The sequence below is a fragment of the Saccopteryx bilineata genome, chromosome 1 (genome assembly GCF_036850765.1).
Source record: "Saccopteryx bilineata isolate mSacBil1 chromosome 1, mSacBil1_pri_phased_curated, whole genome shotgun sequence".
NCBI lineage: Eukaryota > Metazoa > Chordata > Mammalia > Chiroptera > Emballonuridae > Saccopteryx > Saccopteryx bilineata.
In genome coordinates this window covers 140,003,505-140,022,612 of record NC_089490.1, presented here as the reverse complement: position 1 = coordinate 140,022,612, position 19,108 = coordinate 140,003,505, and the positions used below count along the sequence as shown (strand labels likewise).

The 19,108-nt window shown below is 47.0% G+C and overlaps 1 protein-coding gene and 1 non-coding gene across 8 annotated transcripts in view; both read right to left on the bottom strand.

Annotated features, from left to right (window-relative positions):
- Nucleotides 1–1,104: 1,104 nt before the first annotated feature.
- On the bottom strand, nt 1,105–1,183 carry TRNAR-CCU (transfer RNA arginine (anticodon CCU)). The gene is given in 2 exon segments: nt 1,105–1,139; nt 1,143–1,183. It is a non-coding gene; the product is annotated as a tRNA-Arg (tRNA).
- Nucleotides 1,184–1,240: 57 nt separating this feature from the next.
- The window catches only part of SUGP2 (SURP and G-patch domain containing 2), a 39,383-nt gene continuing 21,515 nt past the window's right edge, over nt 1,241–19,108 (bottom strand). For 3 of the 7 annotated variants that reach the window (XM_066268624.1, XM_066268634.1, XM_066268644.1), the window contains exons 6-10: nt 12,409–12,905; nt 8,541–8,602; nt 6,224–6,360; nt 4,772–4,892; nt 1,243–1,497 (exon numbers count right to left, since the gene is read on the bottom strand). In XM_066268624.1, coding sequence (XP_066124721.1) covers nt 4,772–4,892; nt 6,224–6,360; nt 8,541–8,602; nt 12,409–12,905 — 817 coding nt within the window. In that variant the 3' untranslated portion in view covers nt 1,243–1,497. Of the gene's footprint in view, nt 1,498–1,623; nt 1,832–4,079; nt 4,270–4,771; nt 4,893–6,223; nt 6,361–8,540; nt 8,603–12,408; nt 12,906–19,108 lie in introns of those variants that run through there. The other 4 variants (XM_066268614.1, XM_066268595.1, XM_066268653.1 and 1 more) reach the window with 4 other exon arrangements.

Genomic DNA, 19,108 nt, shown 5'->3' with positions numbered 1-19,108 from the left:
GTGGTGGTTCTGGGCTGACAGTAGCTTTCATCATGGTCAAATGGGCCCCCATCTCACCTGAGTGTTCTCCAGAACACAGTGGGGAGAAGGGAGGCTCAGAGGTCCCACATCAGCTTCCTAAGTAGCCCTATCTCATCTGTCTCCCTCTAATCTGCCTTTAAAAGACAGCCCCCCAACACACACACACACACACACACACACAAATCCTTCCCAGGTTCCCTGCTACCCTAAGTACATCTGCAGCCTGGCTCCTGCCTGTCATGACATGCTCTGGTTGAGGCCCCTGCAGGGCCATACTTGCTGGGCTTACCCCCCTGCTGTGTCCTTTGGCATCTCACCAAAGCTGAAGGGCCAGGGACAACTGGTAGAAGCAGCAGACACAGGCTAACCGCACATAGGAACAGCAGGGAGCTTTGAAGACACCCATAAGTTGGCTTCGTGGTCAGAAGGAGGACTAGCTATACCTTGGTCTATCTCTGGCAGCTGGAATCCCAACCCTGGAAGCAGGTAAGACCTTGATGGGGACAGGCAGACATAGGCTGCTAAAGCAGGGCTCCCACATCACAATACCCTCTCAAAGGTGGGTTCCTGTTCCCAGCCCTACCCCCACCCCACCCTGTGCTGGGTCCTGATCACTACCTGCTCTCAGCACCTTCTGGCCTTTCCTGGGGATTGACTAGGGTCCCACCCCAGCAGATAAAGGGCATGCTCCAAGGTAAAGTGTTTATGATCTGGTTCCATGTAGGAACCACATCTATTTTTATTTTATTTTATTTTACTTTTTTTCTTTCTTTTTTTTTTTTTTTTTAATTTTTAAGCTGGAAACAGGGAGAGTCAGTCAGACAGACTCCCGCATGCGCCCGACCGGGATCCACTCGGCACGCCCACCAGGGGCGACGCTCTGCCCACCAGGGGGCGATGCTCTGCCCATCCTGGGCGTCGCCATGTTGCGACCAGAGCCACTCTAGCGCCTGGGGCAGAGGCCAAGGAGCCATCCCCAGCGCCCGGGCCATCTTTGCTCCAATGGAGCCTTGGCTGTGGGAGGGGAAGAGAGAGACAGAGAGGGAGGGGGGGGTGGAGAAGCAGATGGGCGCTTCTCCTATGTGCCCTGGCCGGGAATCGAACCCGGGTCCCCCGCACGCCAGGAGGCCGAGGCTCTACCGCTGAGCCAACTGGCCAGGGCCAGAACCACATCTATCATGTGCCCCTAACTACCTGGTTTTATAAATACATCAATAGAGACCATGGAAGGTTGTTTTTTTCTACATTTATTATAACTGCTAAATGATTAACATTCACAACTTCTTAGATTAAAAACAAAACAAAAACTTCTGCTTTGTAACATCACAAATGTCTTCTAGGTTTACCAAGGACCAAAAACACTAAAATTCTCTATCTGATTTCCAGTGATGGAAACAAGCCAGAGACAGTAAGCACCCAAAGTGGCGAGTTAGCACTTTCCGGATGCCTGTTGTCCTCACGGGAGAGACCCTGGAACTAGAATGACAGAAAATATACTGTGACTTTGACAAGGCCACACACCCGCACACGCACTTGCAAGTTCCCTGCAGAGTGGCCACTGCTGAGAGAGCAAGGTGGCACAGAGGGCCATCATGCACTGACCTCCAGCAGGCAGCGGCACAGGACACACCATCATGCTCCGCCTCCGCCCCGACGCCCGCAATGCCTCAACGTTGACTTCACAGGAGAAGTGTCACTTAAGTGACAGAAGACTATGTAGGCTCAAGTAGCTGTTTTCTTTAATATTTGCCAAAGGCTCACAAACAGTGTCAGCTCAAAACAGGATGTCCCCAGGAGGAATGGCAGGAGGCTGTGGGGGCAGGGCTCACACTGTGAATTCCTAAAGCATTTTACTTTTGAATAAAAGCAGAGAAAGCCAAGAATGAACAAACTGAGACAGAGTGAACCGGATGACAGAGCTATGCTCAAAGAGAGAAAATGTGCTGGGGGATGCACGCCTTATCCAGGCCAACAGGTACTAGGTGAAAGGTCATAGGTGACCAAGGCCCTGTTCTTAAGAGTTCCATTTTGTGGCCCAACCCACAGCCAACATGGAAGGCTGATGAAAGAATCAGGAAAGAGAGGAGCAGAAGATGAATGTCCACAGGCGTGGTTCTCCCAAACCACAGCACCTCTGCATGCTGGTTCACCTCACTGAAGGACACTTGCACTGCCCATGGCCATAGAAATCTGCCAGATGCCAAAGCAACATAAGTGATCAGAAGCAAGCAGAGAACTGGGGACTACACCTGTCATGAAGAGAGATGGCACCAGGCAGGCTACATGCCATGTGAATGGCAGGACAGATAGACAAGACAGAACCAGAGGAGCAGGACTACAGCTGGGAAGTCTGTGCTCTGAGAAAGCAAGGATTTCTTAACAGTTAATAGCAGCGGCTAAGGTAATTCACTGCTGTGTTCCTCAAGCTTGTAGTGTCAGTACGACCAAGCTGCCCAGACTTCAGCACATATTGAAACCTTCAACACTGCTGTTTTAGGAAGAAAGGTTGAGATTCCCACAGCCTGAGACTTTAACATGTAGTTGCAAAACATCAGCAGAAGCTGGCAGGGGTGGCAATCATACAGCTTGAAATAGCCATAAGCTGTGGAGCCCACCCCAAGAGAATCCTTTCTATTCTGTAAAAAGGACTTTAACCAAACTCTCTCCACTCTCACACACACAAAATATGAAATCCTGTAGAGTTTACCCAGATTGTTTTGTAGGAGACTCCTTGTGTGGTTTAAAGAGAAAAATCAAACTGTAGCTTTCTACTGGGCTTGCCTGGTCAAGGTACATACAAGAAACAACTACTACAAGTTGATGCTTCCTGCTTTCCCCTCCTTCTCTCTCTCTCTCAAATCAATAAATATAATCCAAACATAGCTTTCTTTGTGGATTCTAAAGAGAAGTACAGTGGTACCTTAACACACAAGTTTAATTCGTTTCATGCTCAAGCTCGTGACCCAAATTGCTCATTTATCATATCAAATTTCCCCATTTAAATTAATAGGAATGCAATTAATCCGTCTGGCCCCCAAATACCACATACATTTTTTGTTTTAATGCTTTTAAATAAGAAAATGTACTTTTTAACAAATACATATATATATACATAATAAGAGAGAATGTAAATAAATAAACTGGTTTATGAAGTGTATTTACCTTCAAGGTCAGGCAAAGATGCCGGTGAGGGGGAAGAGACTGGCGGAGGAAGTTTTCATTTCGTGTGCTATCGCTTAACATAACTTACCCTCTACACACTTAATGCTACATTTAATTGCAAATTGCAAAATTTAACTTACACACTAGGTACAGTATGTAACTTTATCGCTAAACTTAATTTGCTATTTTTTTACTTTGCTTAATTATCATCATTTTCTTTCACTGACTTTTGGCTTTTTCGCCACACTTTTCTCGCTTTCACTTAGAGGCTGTTTCAACAAAAACCTTTCCAGGGAAGTTTGTTTCTTCTTTCAGAACATTTGGCAGGCCATCTAGTGGAGGGTGGCGGAAGCTCGTGATTCAAATATCCACTCATGACTTAAACTAAAAAAATCCCACGAGCGATTGCTTGTCTCTCAAACTGCTTGTGATTTAAAGTGCTCGTGTGTCAAGGTACCACTGTACAAGTTTGGGGGAAGTTTTATCAGTGTAGTAACTACTCCTCACTGAATACAACCATGTTACATTGTTGCTAAATTTTGTTAAGCCTCTTGGGATGCATTTAAGAGATGAGAATCCATGAATAACACCCATGGAATCAAGTATCTCCACTTGTTCAGAGCTTCAGAGCTCCCACCCAGAGGCTGTGATGCTGGAGTACAAATTACACCCTATTTAAATTCTGGAAACAAGAAAACACAATTGGTAATCATTGCAGCATCAAGTTTGCTAACAGAACACTTTGGAGAGCACCGTGCCCTGGATGGAACTGGTTCCTGAGCACTAAAGACGCTGGTACCACCGTGGCAGCACCACCTTCTGAGAGAACCAAGAAAGACTCAGGGATTTGCTGCCGAAAGCACTTGGAAAAGGAGGAAAGTCAACAGCAGATTAGAAATGGTGCATTCTTTTTTCTTTAATAAAAAGAAAAACCAGCAGAATCTCTGAATCAGAAACTGCAGAGATGTTTTTCATGTACACACCAAATCGACTTGGGCTCTGGCTCCAGTGTGGATCCGGGGCAGAGGTGGCATTTTTAGAGTAATTGCTGCTTCAAGGCTTATCTTTCTCACCAGTGGTTTTCATCTAGTCAAGGAGAGAATGATTCTGTTCAAAACTGAGTTGGAAATTACAGGTGGGGAAGGAAACTAAAAAGAGAGGAGAAAGATGAGAATTTTCACAGGGCCAAGGCCTTTCAGTAGGAAAAGGATTTGAAGATCCTCAGAGCAGGAAACAGAGGGACTGTCCTTTGGGCCAGCTTCCAGGTCATCCTTATACTGGGGGAGGCAAGGCCACTCCTGTCAGCCTGGGCGCCCTCTGCCAAGGCCCTGTAAGTAGGCCACATGCAGCTGTGCTTGGTATGAGACTCACTCCTTCAGCCAAATCTGGAAGGAGGGGTCAAGATCTGCATCCAAAGACTCCTTTAGTTTCCCTCAAATAATTTTTTTGTTTTTTGGGAGTGTGAAATTTTGATGTCCGGTTTTGGGGCATGGGGGAACACTGACTTTTCAGGAGGAACCATTGCGGCATATCAAAATGCCAGCTGTCAGCTTAGCAGGATGCCCAAAATGCCAGCTTGCACACATACCTATTTGTTGGCCCGTTTGTGTCTGTACATCTGCATCATCCGCTGACGGAAAACATCAAACGTGTCTTCCTTGTGCTCCTGCCCGTCGGCACCCAACCCCTCCCCTTCTGAGGCTGTTCCCCTAAGGAGCAAAACAGAGAGTTAGCCACACTTGTATCTAGACCTGGCCACCAGGAGACTGGAAATGGCTTAAGCAATCAAGTGGACAGAATTATGTGGGATGCATCACAGTGATGGCAATGGAGAGGTAAAGTGCAGATGTGATCTGCAGGAGAATGGGGCACTCACCTGTGCAGGTAATCCGGAGACCTGATTATAGCAGAAAGCACCCCCAACAGGTACTACACTCAGTTATAAATGAAATGCCTGCTAGGTATTAATGGGCTTAACCAATTCTGGGCCAGCTTCTACCCTGGCAGGGCTGTATATGGGTTCCCAGAAGATGAAAAAAGCTTCTTGGTGTAACTACTATCCAGAATCACCAGTGTTTTTATTATCATTTGTATTTACTTTTTTTTTTTTTTTTTTTTACAGAGACAGAGAGAGAGTCAGAGAGAGGGATAGATAGGGACAGACAGACAGGAACGGAGAGAGATGGGAAGCATTAATCATTAGTTTTTTGTTGCAACACCTTAGTTGTTCATTGATTGCTTTCTCATATGTGCCTTGACCCTGGGGCTACAGCAGACCGAGTAACCCCTTGCTCAAGCTGGTGACCTCGGGATCTTGAACCTGGGTCCTCCACATCCTAGTCTGATGCTCTATCCACTGCGTCATTGCCTGGTCAGGCTGTATTTACTTTTATTTTTTTTTATTTTTTTGTGTCAGAGAGACAGAGAAAGGGACATATAGGGACAGACAGACAGGAAGGGAAAGAGATGGGAAGCAATCTTTGTGGCAGTTCCTTAGTTGTTAATTGACTGCTTTCTCTCATATGCCCTGATGGGGTAGAGGGGGCTACAGCATAGCGATTGATCCCTTGCTCAAGCTGGCGACCTTGGCCTGGGGTTTCGAACCTGAATCCTTTGCATCCCAGTCTGACACTCTATACACTGCACCACCGCCTGGTCATGCTTTTATTTTATTTTTAAAGAAACACTCTTCTGAGGAAGTAATATTGGGACTGGGCCACCCGGCCAGGGTCAGAATCACCAAGTTTTATGACAATTTGCCCAAAATGCCAGGGGCCAAGAAACCATTGAAATAGTCTATACAAACACAGCAAAGAGCAGGGTGAAAACCTGCGTAAGGAAATGTCTGCTTCTCATCTCATCTGAAAATTCTCTTTGCTTAAAACACACATCTGCCAACCTGAAACCATGTTCATCACAAGAGGAACCAAGAGTTAGGCTGCAGGTGAAAGGACTTAGGACCAGAATCCCAAAGAAAGCTTCTTCCAGGCACAAGCACAACATCCTACCCACCCCCCAGCCCTAAGTGCCTGCTGCATACATGCCAACGGGTTCCCTGATGCCTTTCCCACAGGAGCCCAGGCCATGGCCTTCCTTCCATCCCATCTTCTGCAGCATTTGGAACCCCAGGTTCTTGTCGGTCAGCTTTTGCTGGGCGAAGTCAAAGTCCTTGGGTTTCTGAGAAGAAAGCAGAGTGTAGCATGTAGGTTGCAGCAATATGCCTAGAATGAGAATCTCCAGCATGGTCCAGCACCGACCATGCTGGAGATTCTGACTCCCCAGACACTTATGGTCAAGCCATGGTAACCTCCCCAGCTCTCACCCTAGAAGAGACAAACAATCTAGAGAAGCACTGAGAATCCAGTGAGAGGAAGGGAAGTACTCCTTGAGGAATGAAGCAGCATGTGTGTGCATACAAACATGAGTTACTAAACAAATCTGGAGGAGCCCGGAGTTGAGGGTCTTGGCAGGATGGTAGGCCAGAGTTCGTCTGCAGGATGTTTAAGGAGAGATGCAAAGGAGAGAAGAGCTTGCTGTTGGCTGAGGCAGGAAGAAGGGACAGTGCAGGAGAGACATACGCAGGTTGAAGGCCATGGGAAAACCAGGGGAAAGATGGGCAGGAAGGGGCTGCTAGTGCTGGTAGGGGTGATCACCATTAGGAAATGAGCTGGAGAACAGGGGAGATGGAACCTGCCATTGAGATGACAAGGGGTGCCCATCATGCCCTCACAGGCCCAGAAAACAACAGCTAAGGTGAGTGAATGGTGGGAAGGCAGGGCAAAGGTGGGCCAAGAGTCCTCAAATGGCAGGCCTGCTCCCCTACAGGAAAGCACTTGGTGGGAACAATGGGAAGAACAGGGGTCAGCTTGGCCTGGACAGAACTGACAGATCTTGTAAGCATTAAATCTGTGTTGAAGAATCACCCTGTACACTCTCCTTGGGCTGAGGTGTGCAATGCACACAAAGTTAATGCATTTTGTTTAATCCTCAAGATATCTTCTACTTGCAGGGCAGTTATAACTGCCCCATGCAACAGATGTATACATAGATGGAGGTTCAGGAGTTACACTCCAAGATTAGGTAGCCAGCCAAGCCTGGTCCCAGCTGCCCTCACCAGGCTACAACCTCACCTAGGCCATCAGATGAGTACCTGGTGCTGGCTCAGCTTAAAACCAAGTACACTAGCAGGACCATGAACTCCAGGTGCAGGGAGGCCCCTCCTCCTCTTGTAGCTGGGGTCAGAATGATGCTTCATCTGGCTGCTGAGACTGACGTGGTACACTTCGAATGCCTCTGACTCATTGGGGGCCACCGAATGAGCTTTCCTCACCACCAGCAGAGAACTCCCAGCTCCCCACTCACCTCCCTGACTTCTAGGGACCTGTGATGTCTCCATGTGTCCCGGATGACTTCACCTGGCCATCAGGAATTCACCTCCATCTTCTTCTGGTGACCTGCTCCACACAGGGGCTCCCCAGTTCAGCCAGTGGCAGTTTCATCCTCCTAACTGCCCAGGCCAACAACCGTGGGGTCGCCCTGGACTCTTGGCTTTTGCTGTTCCACATCCAATTCATCTGTGAGTCCTACCAGGTCTACCTTCACCCTTCCTGTCCCCGGTTCTGACTGGCTCTACCCCATAGTTTGCTCTCAACACAGCAACCACAGTGGCTACACATCTGCCACCTAAACCCCACCGTGAGTCCCCAGGGGCCTTTCTCAGAGAAGGCCCACAGAGCAGACATCTGTCTACAGGCATACATGACCTGAATCCCCACTCTACCACCTTCTACTTCCTCACCTCCCCATCCTCATCACTCCACTCTGGTCCAAAGAGCTTCTAGCTGACTCATGACCACCTTGGGTCTCTCCCAAGCCCTAACGCTTAAAGGGCATCTTGACCTCACCTTATTTCCTGTTAAACTGCTTTTCTATACCCACAGCACCCGCCTCCTGACCTAGTCACACACATTTTGGTCCTGCTCACTGCTGCCTCAGGGTGGTCCTGATTCATAGGAGGTGCCAACCAGTTTTACATATTCTCAGCTTAACTGCTTTTTAAATCACATTACAGTCCACTAAATCTGAATCTCTTGAGGACCGAAACATTACTTGTTCATCTCTCCATTCCACTGAATATATCAGGCCCCAACTATCTGTTAAACGAACCACCCTCCAGTGCTTTGGACAAAGCTGAACAGCCTTCAAAAGCTGGAGAGAAAGAGTATTTCTTTTGCTCTGTACTTTCAAACCCAGTCTGAAGTATGAGCACAGCTTAATCACAAGCCAGTGTCCTTTGACAATCTTGACAAAATCCAACTGACTACATCAAACGAGGACTCACAAAGGGTCATGCTCACCTTCTTTTTGGACATGGGACGACCCCGAGGCCTATCATAGGCAATGCGAACTGGTTCGTGAACTGGAAGACAAAAGAAACATATATAGACACCTATGTGTACTTTCCCCATGTTTCTGAGAGAGAAAAATGAGAATGCTGCACTTTTGGCTAATACCCCTTTGCTGACAGAAGGCCAGCTGTGTGGCCTGCCTTCTCTCAGGAACGTGTGACATGGAGCACAGAAGCTGAACACATGGGCTCAAATGAAGGTTCCTTGCTGTGAGATACTCTTCTTGCCGGCCTGGCTGGTTGGCTCAGTGGTAGAGCATTGGCCCAGCATGTGAATGTTCCGGGTTTGATTAGTGGTCAGGGCACACAGGAGAAGTGCCCATCTGCTTCCCTCCCTTTACCCCCTCTTCTCCTCCCACAGCCATGGCTCTATTGGAGTGAGTTGGCCCTGGGCAGTGAGGATGGCTTCATGGCCTCCATCTCAGGTGCTAAGAAGAGCTCAGTTGCTGAGCAATGGAGCAATCCCCCCAGACAGAGCATCGCCCTATAGGGGCGATGGGGGGCTTGCTGGGCTTCCTGGTAGGGGTGCATGCAGGAGTCTGTCTCTGTCACCTCTCCTCTCAAAAAAAAAAATGTATGTATGTATGTACGTGTGTGTGTGTGTGTGTATGATGCCTATATTTATTTATTTTTAATTTTTATTATTATTATTATTTTTTACAGAGACAGAGAGAATCAGAGTGGGGGATAGACAGGGACAGACAGACAGGAACGGAGAGATGAGAAGCATCAATCATTAGTTTTTTGTTGCGCAGTGCGACATCTTAGTTGTTCATTGATTGCTCTCTCATATGTGCCTTGACTGTGGGCCTTCAGCAGACTGAATAACCCTTGCTCAAGCCAGCGACCTTGGGTCCAAGCTGGCGAGCTTTTTGCTCAAGCCAGATGAGCCCACGCTCAAACTGGCAACCTCGGGGTCTCGAACCTGGGTCTTCCACATCCCAGTCTGACACTCTATCTACTGTGCCACCGCCTGGTCAGGCTTTTCTTTTTATTTTTTGTATTTTCTGAAGTTGGAAATGGGGAGGCAGTCAGACAGACTCCCACATGCACCCAACCGGGATCCACCCGGCACGCCCACCAGGGGGCAATGCTCTGCCCATCTGGGGCACTGCTCTGTTGCAACCAGAGCCATTCTAGCTCCTGAGGCAGAGGCCACAGAGCCATCCTCAGCGCCCGGGCCAATTTTGCTCCAATGGAGCCTTGGCTGCGGGAGGGGAAGAGAGAAATAGAGAGGAAGAAGAGGGGGAGGGGTGGAGAAGCAGATGGGCGCTGCTCCTGTGTGCCCTGGCCAGGAATCGTACCCAGGACTCCTGCACGCCAGGCTGATGTTCTACCACTGAGCCAACCAGCCAGGGCCAAGATGCCTATATTTATGATGATGGACCAAACATATGCATAATATTCCATGACTTCAGGAATATACTTTGCCTCATAAATGAACTATGTGCAGCCTGACCAGGTGGGGATGAAGTAGATATAGCATTGGCCTGGGACACTGAGGACCCAGGTTCAAAACCCCAAGGTCGCTGGCTTGAGCAAGGAGTCACTGGCTCGGCTGAAGCCCTTTGGTCAAGGCACATATGAGAAAGCAATCAATGAACAACTAAGGTGCTGCAACTATGAGTTGATGCTTCCCATCTCTCTCCCTTCCTGTCTGTCTCTGTCTCCTCCCCCTCACATAAAACAAAACAAAACAAAATACCCTGAACTATTTGTAATGCTATTTATGCCCTCCAAAGTCACTGTGACAATCCCAGTGATAGAGAATTAAAATTCACACAGAACTTTCCAGCAAAAACAATGTTTCTTATACAAAGCCCCAATCAGCCTGACCAGGTAGTGGCGCAGTGGATAGAGCATCGAACTGGGATACAGAGGACCCAGGTTCAAAACCTCAAGGTCAATGGCTTGAGCGCAGGCTCACCCGGTATGAGTGCAGGCTCACCAGCTAGAGCACGGGGATCACTGGCTTGAGTGGGGGGTCATAGATATGACCCCATGTCTCTGGCTTGAAGCCTAAAGTCACTCACTGGCTTGAGCCCAAGGTCGTTGGCTTAATTAAGCAAGGGGTCAGTCTCTCTGCTGTAGCCCCTCGGTCAAGGCACATATGAAAAAGCAATCAATGAACAACTAAGGTGCCGCAACAAAGAATCAATGCTTCTCATCTCTCTCCCTGTCTGACCCTCTCTCTGTCTCTGTCATAAAAAACAAAACAAAACAAAACCAAAAACAAAAAAAACAAAGCCCCAACCACAGTATTATTGTTATCATTATTTGCTGACAAAGGGGAGATCTGCAGGCCTGCTTTTGTCTCATCAAGCACTCAAGGAATAAGAGTTTTGGAAATAGAATAGAGTCCACTTTACCCCAGGAAGGACATACTTAAGCTCTCTGATATACCACCACCATCTGCAAGACAGTGGTAAGAGTTCAGTAGAACAGTTAGCAATCCATTGCAATGCCAAAGTTTTCAAACAAAAACCATGTGACAGTTCTGTTAGTAGGAAACTGTATTGACACTGTGAGTGTGAGTGTGATGGTCTTAATAATGTAGAACACAGGTGACAAATTACAGGGCACTCTTCACTACCACTACCTCACACACAGGTGTTTCAGCATTAACCTTACGCTCAAAGCACCGCCTAGGCTTGGCTGTGTGAACACTTGGGTGGGTAGGGGACATGAAGAGTAGCCTGGGCCATGACCAGCCCATCCAAAGGTCGCACATGATACTATTCCCCTTATTAAGCCCAGAAAAGGCAAGATAAGAAAATAGTAAGTGGTTTCTGGGACTGGGTAGGGGAGACTGCTGACACTTTCTGGGGATGGGCTCCAGCTCCACTGTACTGGTGGATTCATGCCTGTACACATTTGCTCAAACTCCTTAAATTGAACACTTGAAAGGGGTGCATTTTATTGTTGGTAAATTGTACAAGAACCTTAACCCTCCACACTGGAGAGCAAGAGATGGCCTCCACAGAGCACACAGCTCCCGCTAACAGCTGCATGAAACCAGCCCTATCCTGTGTCCTCCCGCCTCAATGTCACTAAGCAAATGTCACTACCCCTTCTCGGCTCAGAAAGCTCCCCACCCACGGTCATTGGCAGGAAATGGCTGAGATGACCAGAGTTCGTTCCCTTTATAGCTGGGGCTTACCCTGCTGGAATTGAGCAATAAGAGACCCGAGCAGTATGTGGGACACCAGAAGCCACAGACAACTTGGCAGCATGTCTTTAGCATGCCAACATTAGACCAACTGGAAATGTAACTTTCACAAGAACATTTGGAGTGGTATGCAGAACCACTAGGGTTGTTTTAGGTTAAAAATACAAGATCAGCCTGACCTGTGGTGACGCAGTGGATAAAGCGTCGACCTGGAAATGCTGAGGTCGCCGATTCGAAACCCTGGGCTTGCCTAGTCAAGGCACATATGGGAGTTGATGCTTCCAGCTCCTCCCCCCTTCTCTCTCTCTCTCTGTCTCTCTCTCCTCTCTCTCCCTCTCTGTCTCTCTCTCTCCTCTCTAAAAATGAATAAATAAAATAAAATTTAAAAATAAACAATTAATTAAAAACACAAGATCAAAGACCCCCATGAATGGTCCAGGAGGATTTGGGAGGTAATGTCCAGGTATATGGGTGGAATCAGAGGTGGGCAGGTGACAGCAGCCAGCTGGTTATCTTCTGTCTGAGGGTCAGCAAATTCTTCCAAATAGGTAGGCAACATCTCTACCTGTTTCTACAATCAAGTACTGCTAATTCCTCCTCTAGTGCTAAACAGAAGACTGCAGGGTTCTGCACCGATGCTGGCACTCACCTTTGGGCTCTTGGATGAGACACAGCCTCTTGGGAGCTGGAATCATGCCAACCTTCAGAGACTTGCTGCTGACCCTCTTCCGAGGAAAGCAGGCCCCTGAAGAGGACTGTGATAGGACAGGTGTGCCTGCCAGGCCATCCTTAGCCACCTCACTTGGAAGACCATCGGTGGGGGAGCTGCCCTCAGAGACCATGGACCCAGAAGACCCTCCTGCATCCCGGGAGGGCCTGCCAGGAATAGAGGCCTCCTCGCCTTCCTCCTCATCCTCATCCTCATCCTCATCCTCTTCCTCCTCAGGCATTACTTCCAGGCTTTCCAGCTCAACCTCCTGCTGAGGAGGCTCATCCGCAAACTCACTTTCCCCTTCCATGGGCTCTAGAGTGCTCTCACCGGTGTCAATGTTCAGTGGAGATGACGTAAAACAAATCGATGGGCATAGTTCAAATACCTTCTTTCGATAGAATTTGAAAGCTGAGCTATTTTGGTCATGTAGAAACCTAGGACAAAGATAACATACAGTGGTTAACCAGATAGTCCTCTGGACATTTTTTTTTTTTTTTTGACAGAGACAGAGCGAGAGTCAGAGAGAGGGACAAAGACAGAAAGGGAGAGAGATGAAAAGCATCACTTCTTTGTTGCAGCTCCTTAGTTGTTCAGTAATTGCTTTCTCATATGTGCCTTGACAGGGGGCTACAGCAGAGTATAACCCCTTGCTCAATCCAGTGACCTTGAGCTACAAGCCAGCGACCTTTGGGCTCAAGTCAACAACCATGGGGTCATGTCTATGATCCCACTCAAGCCAATGACCCCTAGCTCAAGCTGGTGAGCCTCTGCTCAAGCCGGTGACCTCAGGGTTTTGAACCTGGGTCCTCCGTGTCCCAGTCTGACACTCTATCCACTGTGCCACCATCTGGTCAGGCTCCTCTGAACATTTTTATTTACTGAAACTGTTTGAATAAACCCAGTGAAGCTAGGGTAGGCCAAAGAAGTGAATAACCCCTGACCTCTTTCTACCAGCAATGGCTGATGGTGCACTTTGCAATGAGAAAGTTTGAGGAGCCAGAATGTGGACCTAATTGCTTTTCAGGGGAGGGAGGTGGAGGAACAAGATATGCAGAGACGACCAGGGACCTGGCTTCGCTCATCCCTTTCTAGTGATGTGACTGGCCCTCCAGACCTTTGAGTGCTTGCTATGACTCTAGGGTCCCTCTCACACTTCCAGGTACAAGATGGAGGAAGTGTATCAACCACAAAACCACCTGCCTCACGTCCTGCAGAAAACCTGTGTAAACATGATGGCCATAAAGCTTCTCTGAGCTTCCAAGTCCAAGGAACACCTAGACCCATAGTCACAGCTGGGGTGTTTGGCTGGTGAAAAACAAAACATGCCCAAAAATACAAAATACACTTGGAATGCCCTAGCTGGTGGCGCAGTGGATAGTGTTGCCCTAAGTGCCGAGGTTGCCAGCTTGAACCCAAGGTTGCTCAACCGAGTCCAGGGTCACTAGCTGATCCTGTGGATGCTGGCTTGACCTCTGAGGTCACCAGTTCAAGTCCCATTCAGGGCACATATAAGAAGCAATTAATGGCACATGTAGGTGGAACGAGTGATGCTTTTCTCTCTCTAAAAAACACGGACTAAAAAAAAAAAGCCCTTGTTCTTGAACAGGATGACTCAACCTCATGAAGATGTCAGTTCTCCTCTGGTCAATGCATTAATGTTGAAAAGTATACCAATAAGAGCATCATTTGTTTCTGGTACGGACAAGATGATTCTAAAGTTCAGACAGAAAAATAAATATGCAAAAACATCTGGGAGAACTCTGAACAAGCCCTACCAGATATTACAAGGTGTTTGACACCTCTACAGTTAAAATAACGTAGTACTGAGATTAAGAAGTACAAATTGGGCCCTGGCCCGGGATAGCTGGGTTGGTTAGAGCATCATCCCAAAGTGCAGAGGTTGCCGGTTTGATACTCAGGTACATCCAGAAACAAATTGATGTTTCCATCTCTCTCTCTCCCTTGTCTTCTCTATAAAATCAATATAAATAAAAAATAAAAATAAAGTAAGTACAAATTGGCAGCTGCAAATTAGTTACAGAGATGTAAAATACAGCATAGGGAATACAGTCAATAATATTGTAATAACTATGTATGGTGCCAGGTGAAACCAGTTATTAGGGGATCACTTTGTAAATTATATAAACATCTAACCACTATGCTATATAGACCTTAATAATACTGAATGTCAACTGTAATTTTAAAAAAAGAAAAAAGCATGGTACTAGTCCATGAATAGGTGGACAATAAGAGCATCAAAAGAAAAGCCAGAAACACAACATCAGATGAAGGCGTACTCTCAAACCACTCCAAAAAAGACAATCTTTTCAACAAATGGTGTTGGGACAACTGGACAACTTTTAAGAAAAACATTTAGGCCCTGGCTGGGTAGCTCATTTGGTTAGAGCATCACCCTGATACACCAAGGTTGTGGGTTTGATCCCTGGTCAGGGCACATATAAGAATCAACCAGTAAATGCATAAATAAGTGGAAAAACAAGTCAATGTTTCTCTCTCTCCCTCCCCAACCCCCACTCTAAAAATATCAATAAATAAAGAATTTTAAAAAAGTATTTAAATTGGATCCATGCTGATCCCAAATAACCCCACACACATCGGAGATCTAAATGTAAAAACCAAGCCATAAACCATACAAGTTCTGAAAGAGATTAATTATATAAATATCTTCATAACCTGAGTGTGGGGAAATTCTAACTATGACTCAGTATCCAAATAAGAGAAAAATTTGAGAAATTTGAATACATGTCTACACCACAGAATAACCCATAGGGAAAGTGAAAAATAAACATCAAAATAAGAAGGAAATATGTACAACTTCATCACAGATAAGAGCTCTTAAAATCAAGAAAGAAAAATCCGCCTGACCAGGCGGTGGCACAGTGGATAGAGCATCAGACTGGGATGCGGAAGACCCAGGTTCGAGACCCCGAAGTCGCCAGCTTGAGTGCAAGCTCATCTGGTTTGAGCAAAACTCACCAGCTTGGACCTAAGGTTGCTGGCTCCAACAAGGGGTTACTCGGTCTGCTGAAGGCCTGCGGTCAAGGCACATATGAGAAAGCAATCAATGAACAACTAAGGTGTTGCAATGCGCAATGAAAAACTAATGATTGATGCTTCTCATCTCTCCGTTCCTGTCTGTCTGTCCCTGTCTATCCCTCACTCTGACTCTCTCTCAGTCTCTGTAAAAAAATAAAAAATAAAAAATAAAAAAGAAAGAAAAATACCCAAAACCCAACAGAGGAAATGGCAAAGATTAAGAATGTATACCTTCCAGAAGACATTGCTAGAATGAGAAGACAAGTCTCAGACTGGGAGAAAATGTCTTCAAATCATACTTCTGATAAAAAAAACTTATCAGAAATATGTAATGAACTCTCAAAATTCATTACTAAGTAAATAAACAACTCAATAAAAAAAATGGGCCAAATATCTGAACAGACACTTAACTAAAATACAGAGAGCATATAAGTACCCTAGAAGATGCTCAGCACCGTCAGTCCTCAGAGGAATGACAACCACAGTGGGACACCCCCTCCGCCTCCCAGAACTGGGACATTGAAAAGATGGACACTAGGAAGTGCTGGTGAGGACCAGGAGGAACCAGGACTCCACACGTTGCTGAAAAGGCAAAATGATGTAATCACATGGAAAGGAAGTTTGGCAGTTTTCTCAAAAGTTAAATGTGGGCCTGACCAGGCGGTGGCACAGTGGATAGAGTGTCGAACTGGGATGTGGAGGACCCAGGTTCAAGACTCCGAGGTTGCCAGCTTGAGCACAATGCTGCTGGCTTGAGCAAGGGGTCACTCAATTTGCGGTAGCCCCCCGGTCAAAGCACATATGAAAAATCAATCAATGAACAACTAAGGAGTTGCAACAAAGAACTGATGTTTCTCATCTCTCTCCCTTCCTGTCTGTCTGCCCCTCTCTCTCTGTCTCTGCCACCAAAAAAAAAAAAAAAAAAGTTAAAAGCATCATGGGAGTTAGCTTTTCCCTGCCTCAGTATTTTTCTGAGAAATAAAAGTAGGAGCCCATAGCCCTGGCCAGATAGCTCAGTTGGTTAGAACATCGTCCCGAAGCACAGAGGTTGCGGGTTTGATCACTGGTCCGGCACATACAGAAACAGATTGATATTCCTGTTTTTCTCTCTCTCTCTTCCTTCCTCTCTCTCTAAAGTCAATAAACATAAAAAAAAAAAGGCAGGAGCTCCCAGATATATTTTTTTTAATTTTTAAAATTATTTATTTTATTTATAGAGAGAGGGATAGATAGGGACAGACAGGAACGGAGAGAGATAAGCATCAATCATCAGTTTTTCCGTTGCAACACCTTAGCTGTTCATTGATTGCTTTCTCATATGTGCCTTGACTGCGGGTCTTTAGCAGACCAAGTAACCCCTTGCTCAAGCCAGTGACCTGGGGTCCAAGCTGGCTGCTCAAACCAGATGAGCCTGCGCTCAAGCTGGCGACCTCGGGGGTCTCAAACCTGGGTCCTTCTGCATTCCAGTTCGATGCTCTATCCACTACGCCACTGCCTGGTCAGGCCCCACAGACATTCTTAATTTATTAATTCTTCTTCTTTTTTTTTTTTTTTTTGTATTTTTCTGAAGCTGGAAACGGGGAGAGACAGTCAGACAGACTCTGGCATGCGCCTGACCAGGATCCACCCAGCACACCCACCAGGGGGCGACGCTCTGCCCACCAGGGGGCGATGCTCTGCCCCTCCGGGGCATCGCTCCACCGCAACCAGAGCCACTCTAGCGCCTGGGGCAGAGGCCAAGGAGCCATCCCCAGCGCCTGGGCCATCTTTGCTCCAATGGAGCCTCGCTGCAGGAGGGGAAGAGAGAGACAGAGAGGAAGGAGAGGGAGAGGGGTGGAGAAGCAGATGGGCGCTTCTCCTGTGTGCCCTGGCCGGGAATCAAACCCAGGACTTCTGCATGTCAGGCCGACGCTCTATCACTGAGCCAACCGGCCAGGGCCAATTCATTAATTCTTAATGAATGCTCACAGCAGTTTTTTGGGGGGTTTTTCTTGTATTTTTTTTTTTTTTTGTATTTTTCTGAAGTTGGAAACGGGGAGACAGTCAGACAAACTCCCGCATGCACCCGACTGGGATCCACCTGGCATGCCCACCAGGGGGCGATGCTCTGCCCATCTGGGGCGTTGCTCTGTTGAAACCAGAGTCATTCTAGCGCCTGAGGCAGAGGCTATAGAGCCATCCTCAGCGCCTGGGCCAACTTTGCTCCAATGGAGCCTTGGCTGTGGGAGGGGAAGAGAGAGAGACAGAGAGGAAAGAGAGGGGGAGGGGTGGAGAAGCAGATAGGCACTTCTCCTGTGTGCCCTGGCCGGAATCAAACCCAGGACTCCTGCACGCCAGGCCGACGCTCTACCACTGAGCCAACCATCACAACAGTTTTATCTGTAATAATCCCAAAATGAGAATACCTAAAATGCTGTCAACAGGTGAACTGGTAACATACAGTGATCTCATTTCTCTTTACTTATATTTTATAATAATAACCATGCCAATGCTATCCTTATTTTTAAAATTAAATAAAAAAGAATAGGAAAAAGGTCCTAAAACTGAATATCCACAGAAACAAGTGAACTTGACTGTATGTCAATATTTTTCTTTTTAAGTGAGAGGAGGGGAGATAAACTCTCACTTGTGCCCTTACCTGGATCCACCTGACAACCTTGTGTGGGGCTGATACTTGAATCAACTGAGCTATCCTCAGTGCCTGAGGCTGACACTTGGACCAACCAGGTTATCCTCAGCGCCTGGGGCTGAAAGTCGAACCAACTGAGCCACTGGCTGAGAGGAGAAGAGGGAGAAAAAGGGGAGAGGGAGAGGAAGAGAAACAAATGGTCGCTTCTCTTGTGTGCCGACCAGGGATTGAACCCAGGATGTTTGCATGCCAGGCCAACACTCTATCCACTGGGCAAACTGGCCAGGGCTTGATGTATGTAAAATTGAAGACACAGCCACACACACATGAACTTGAGTGACTATTGAACATGTTAGAGGTATAATTCTCTTTTTTTTCTTTTTTCTTTTTAGGCAAGAGGAGACGAGCTAGTGAGGCAGACTCCTGCATGTGCCCCTACTGGGATCCACCCAGCAACCCTATCTGGAATCAATGCTCAAGTACCAAGATATTTTTAGCAGCTGAGGCAGATCTACTTGTACCAACCAAACTATCCTCAGCACCTGGGGCCACACTTGAACCAATTGAGCCACTGGCTGCGGAAGGGGAAGAGAAAGAGAAACAGATGGTCGCTTCTCTTGTGTGCCCTGATCAGGAATCAAACGCGCGACATCCATATGCCAGGCCAATGCTCTATCCATTGAGCCATCAGTCAACGCTTAGAGGTATAATTCTTTCAGGGAAAAAGAAACACAAAGATACCTTGGTCTTTACCAAATAAGTGTGCTGCCTAGTATTCAGAGTTTCAAACTATTTTATGAACATTTGAGGACAGAATGCCTCACCTCACCCTCACTGATGTTGCTGTAGGATCTAGGAGTCTCACTGTGGATAAGGAGGGGACGACATGTTCTGAGGAACACTGTTCAAAAAAGGCTGCACAGATGCCTGACCTGTGGTGGCGCAATGGAT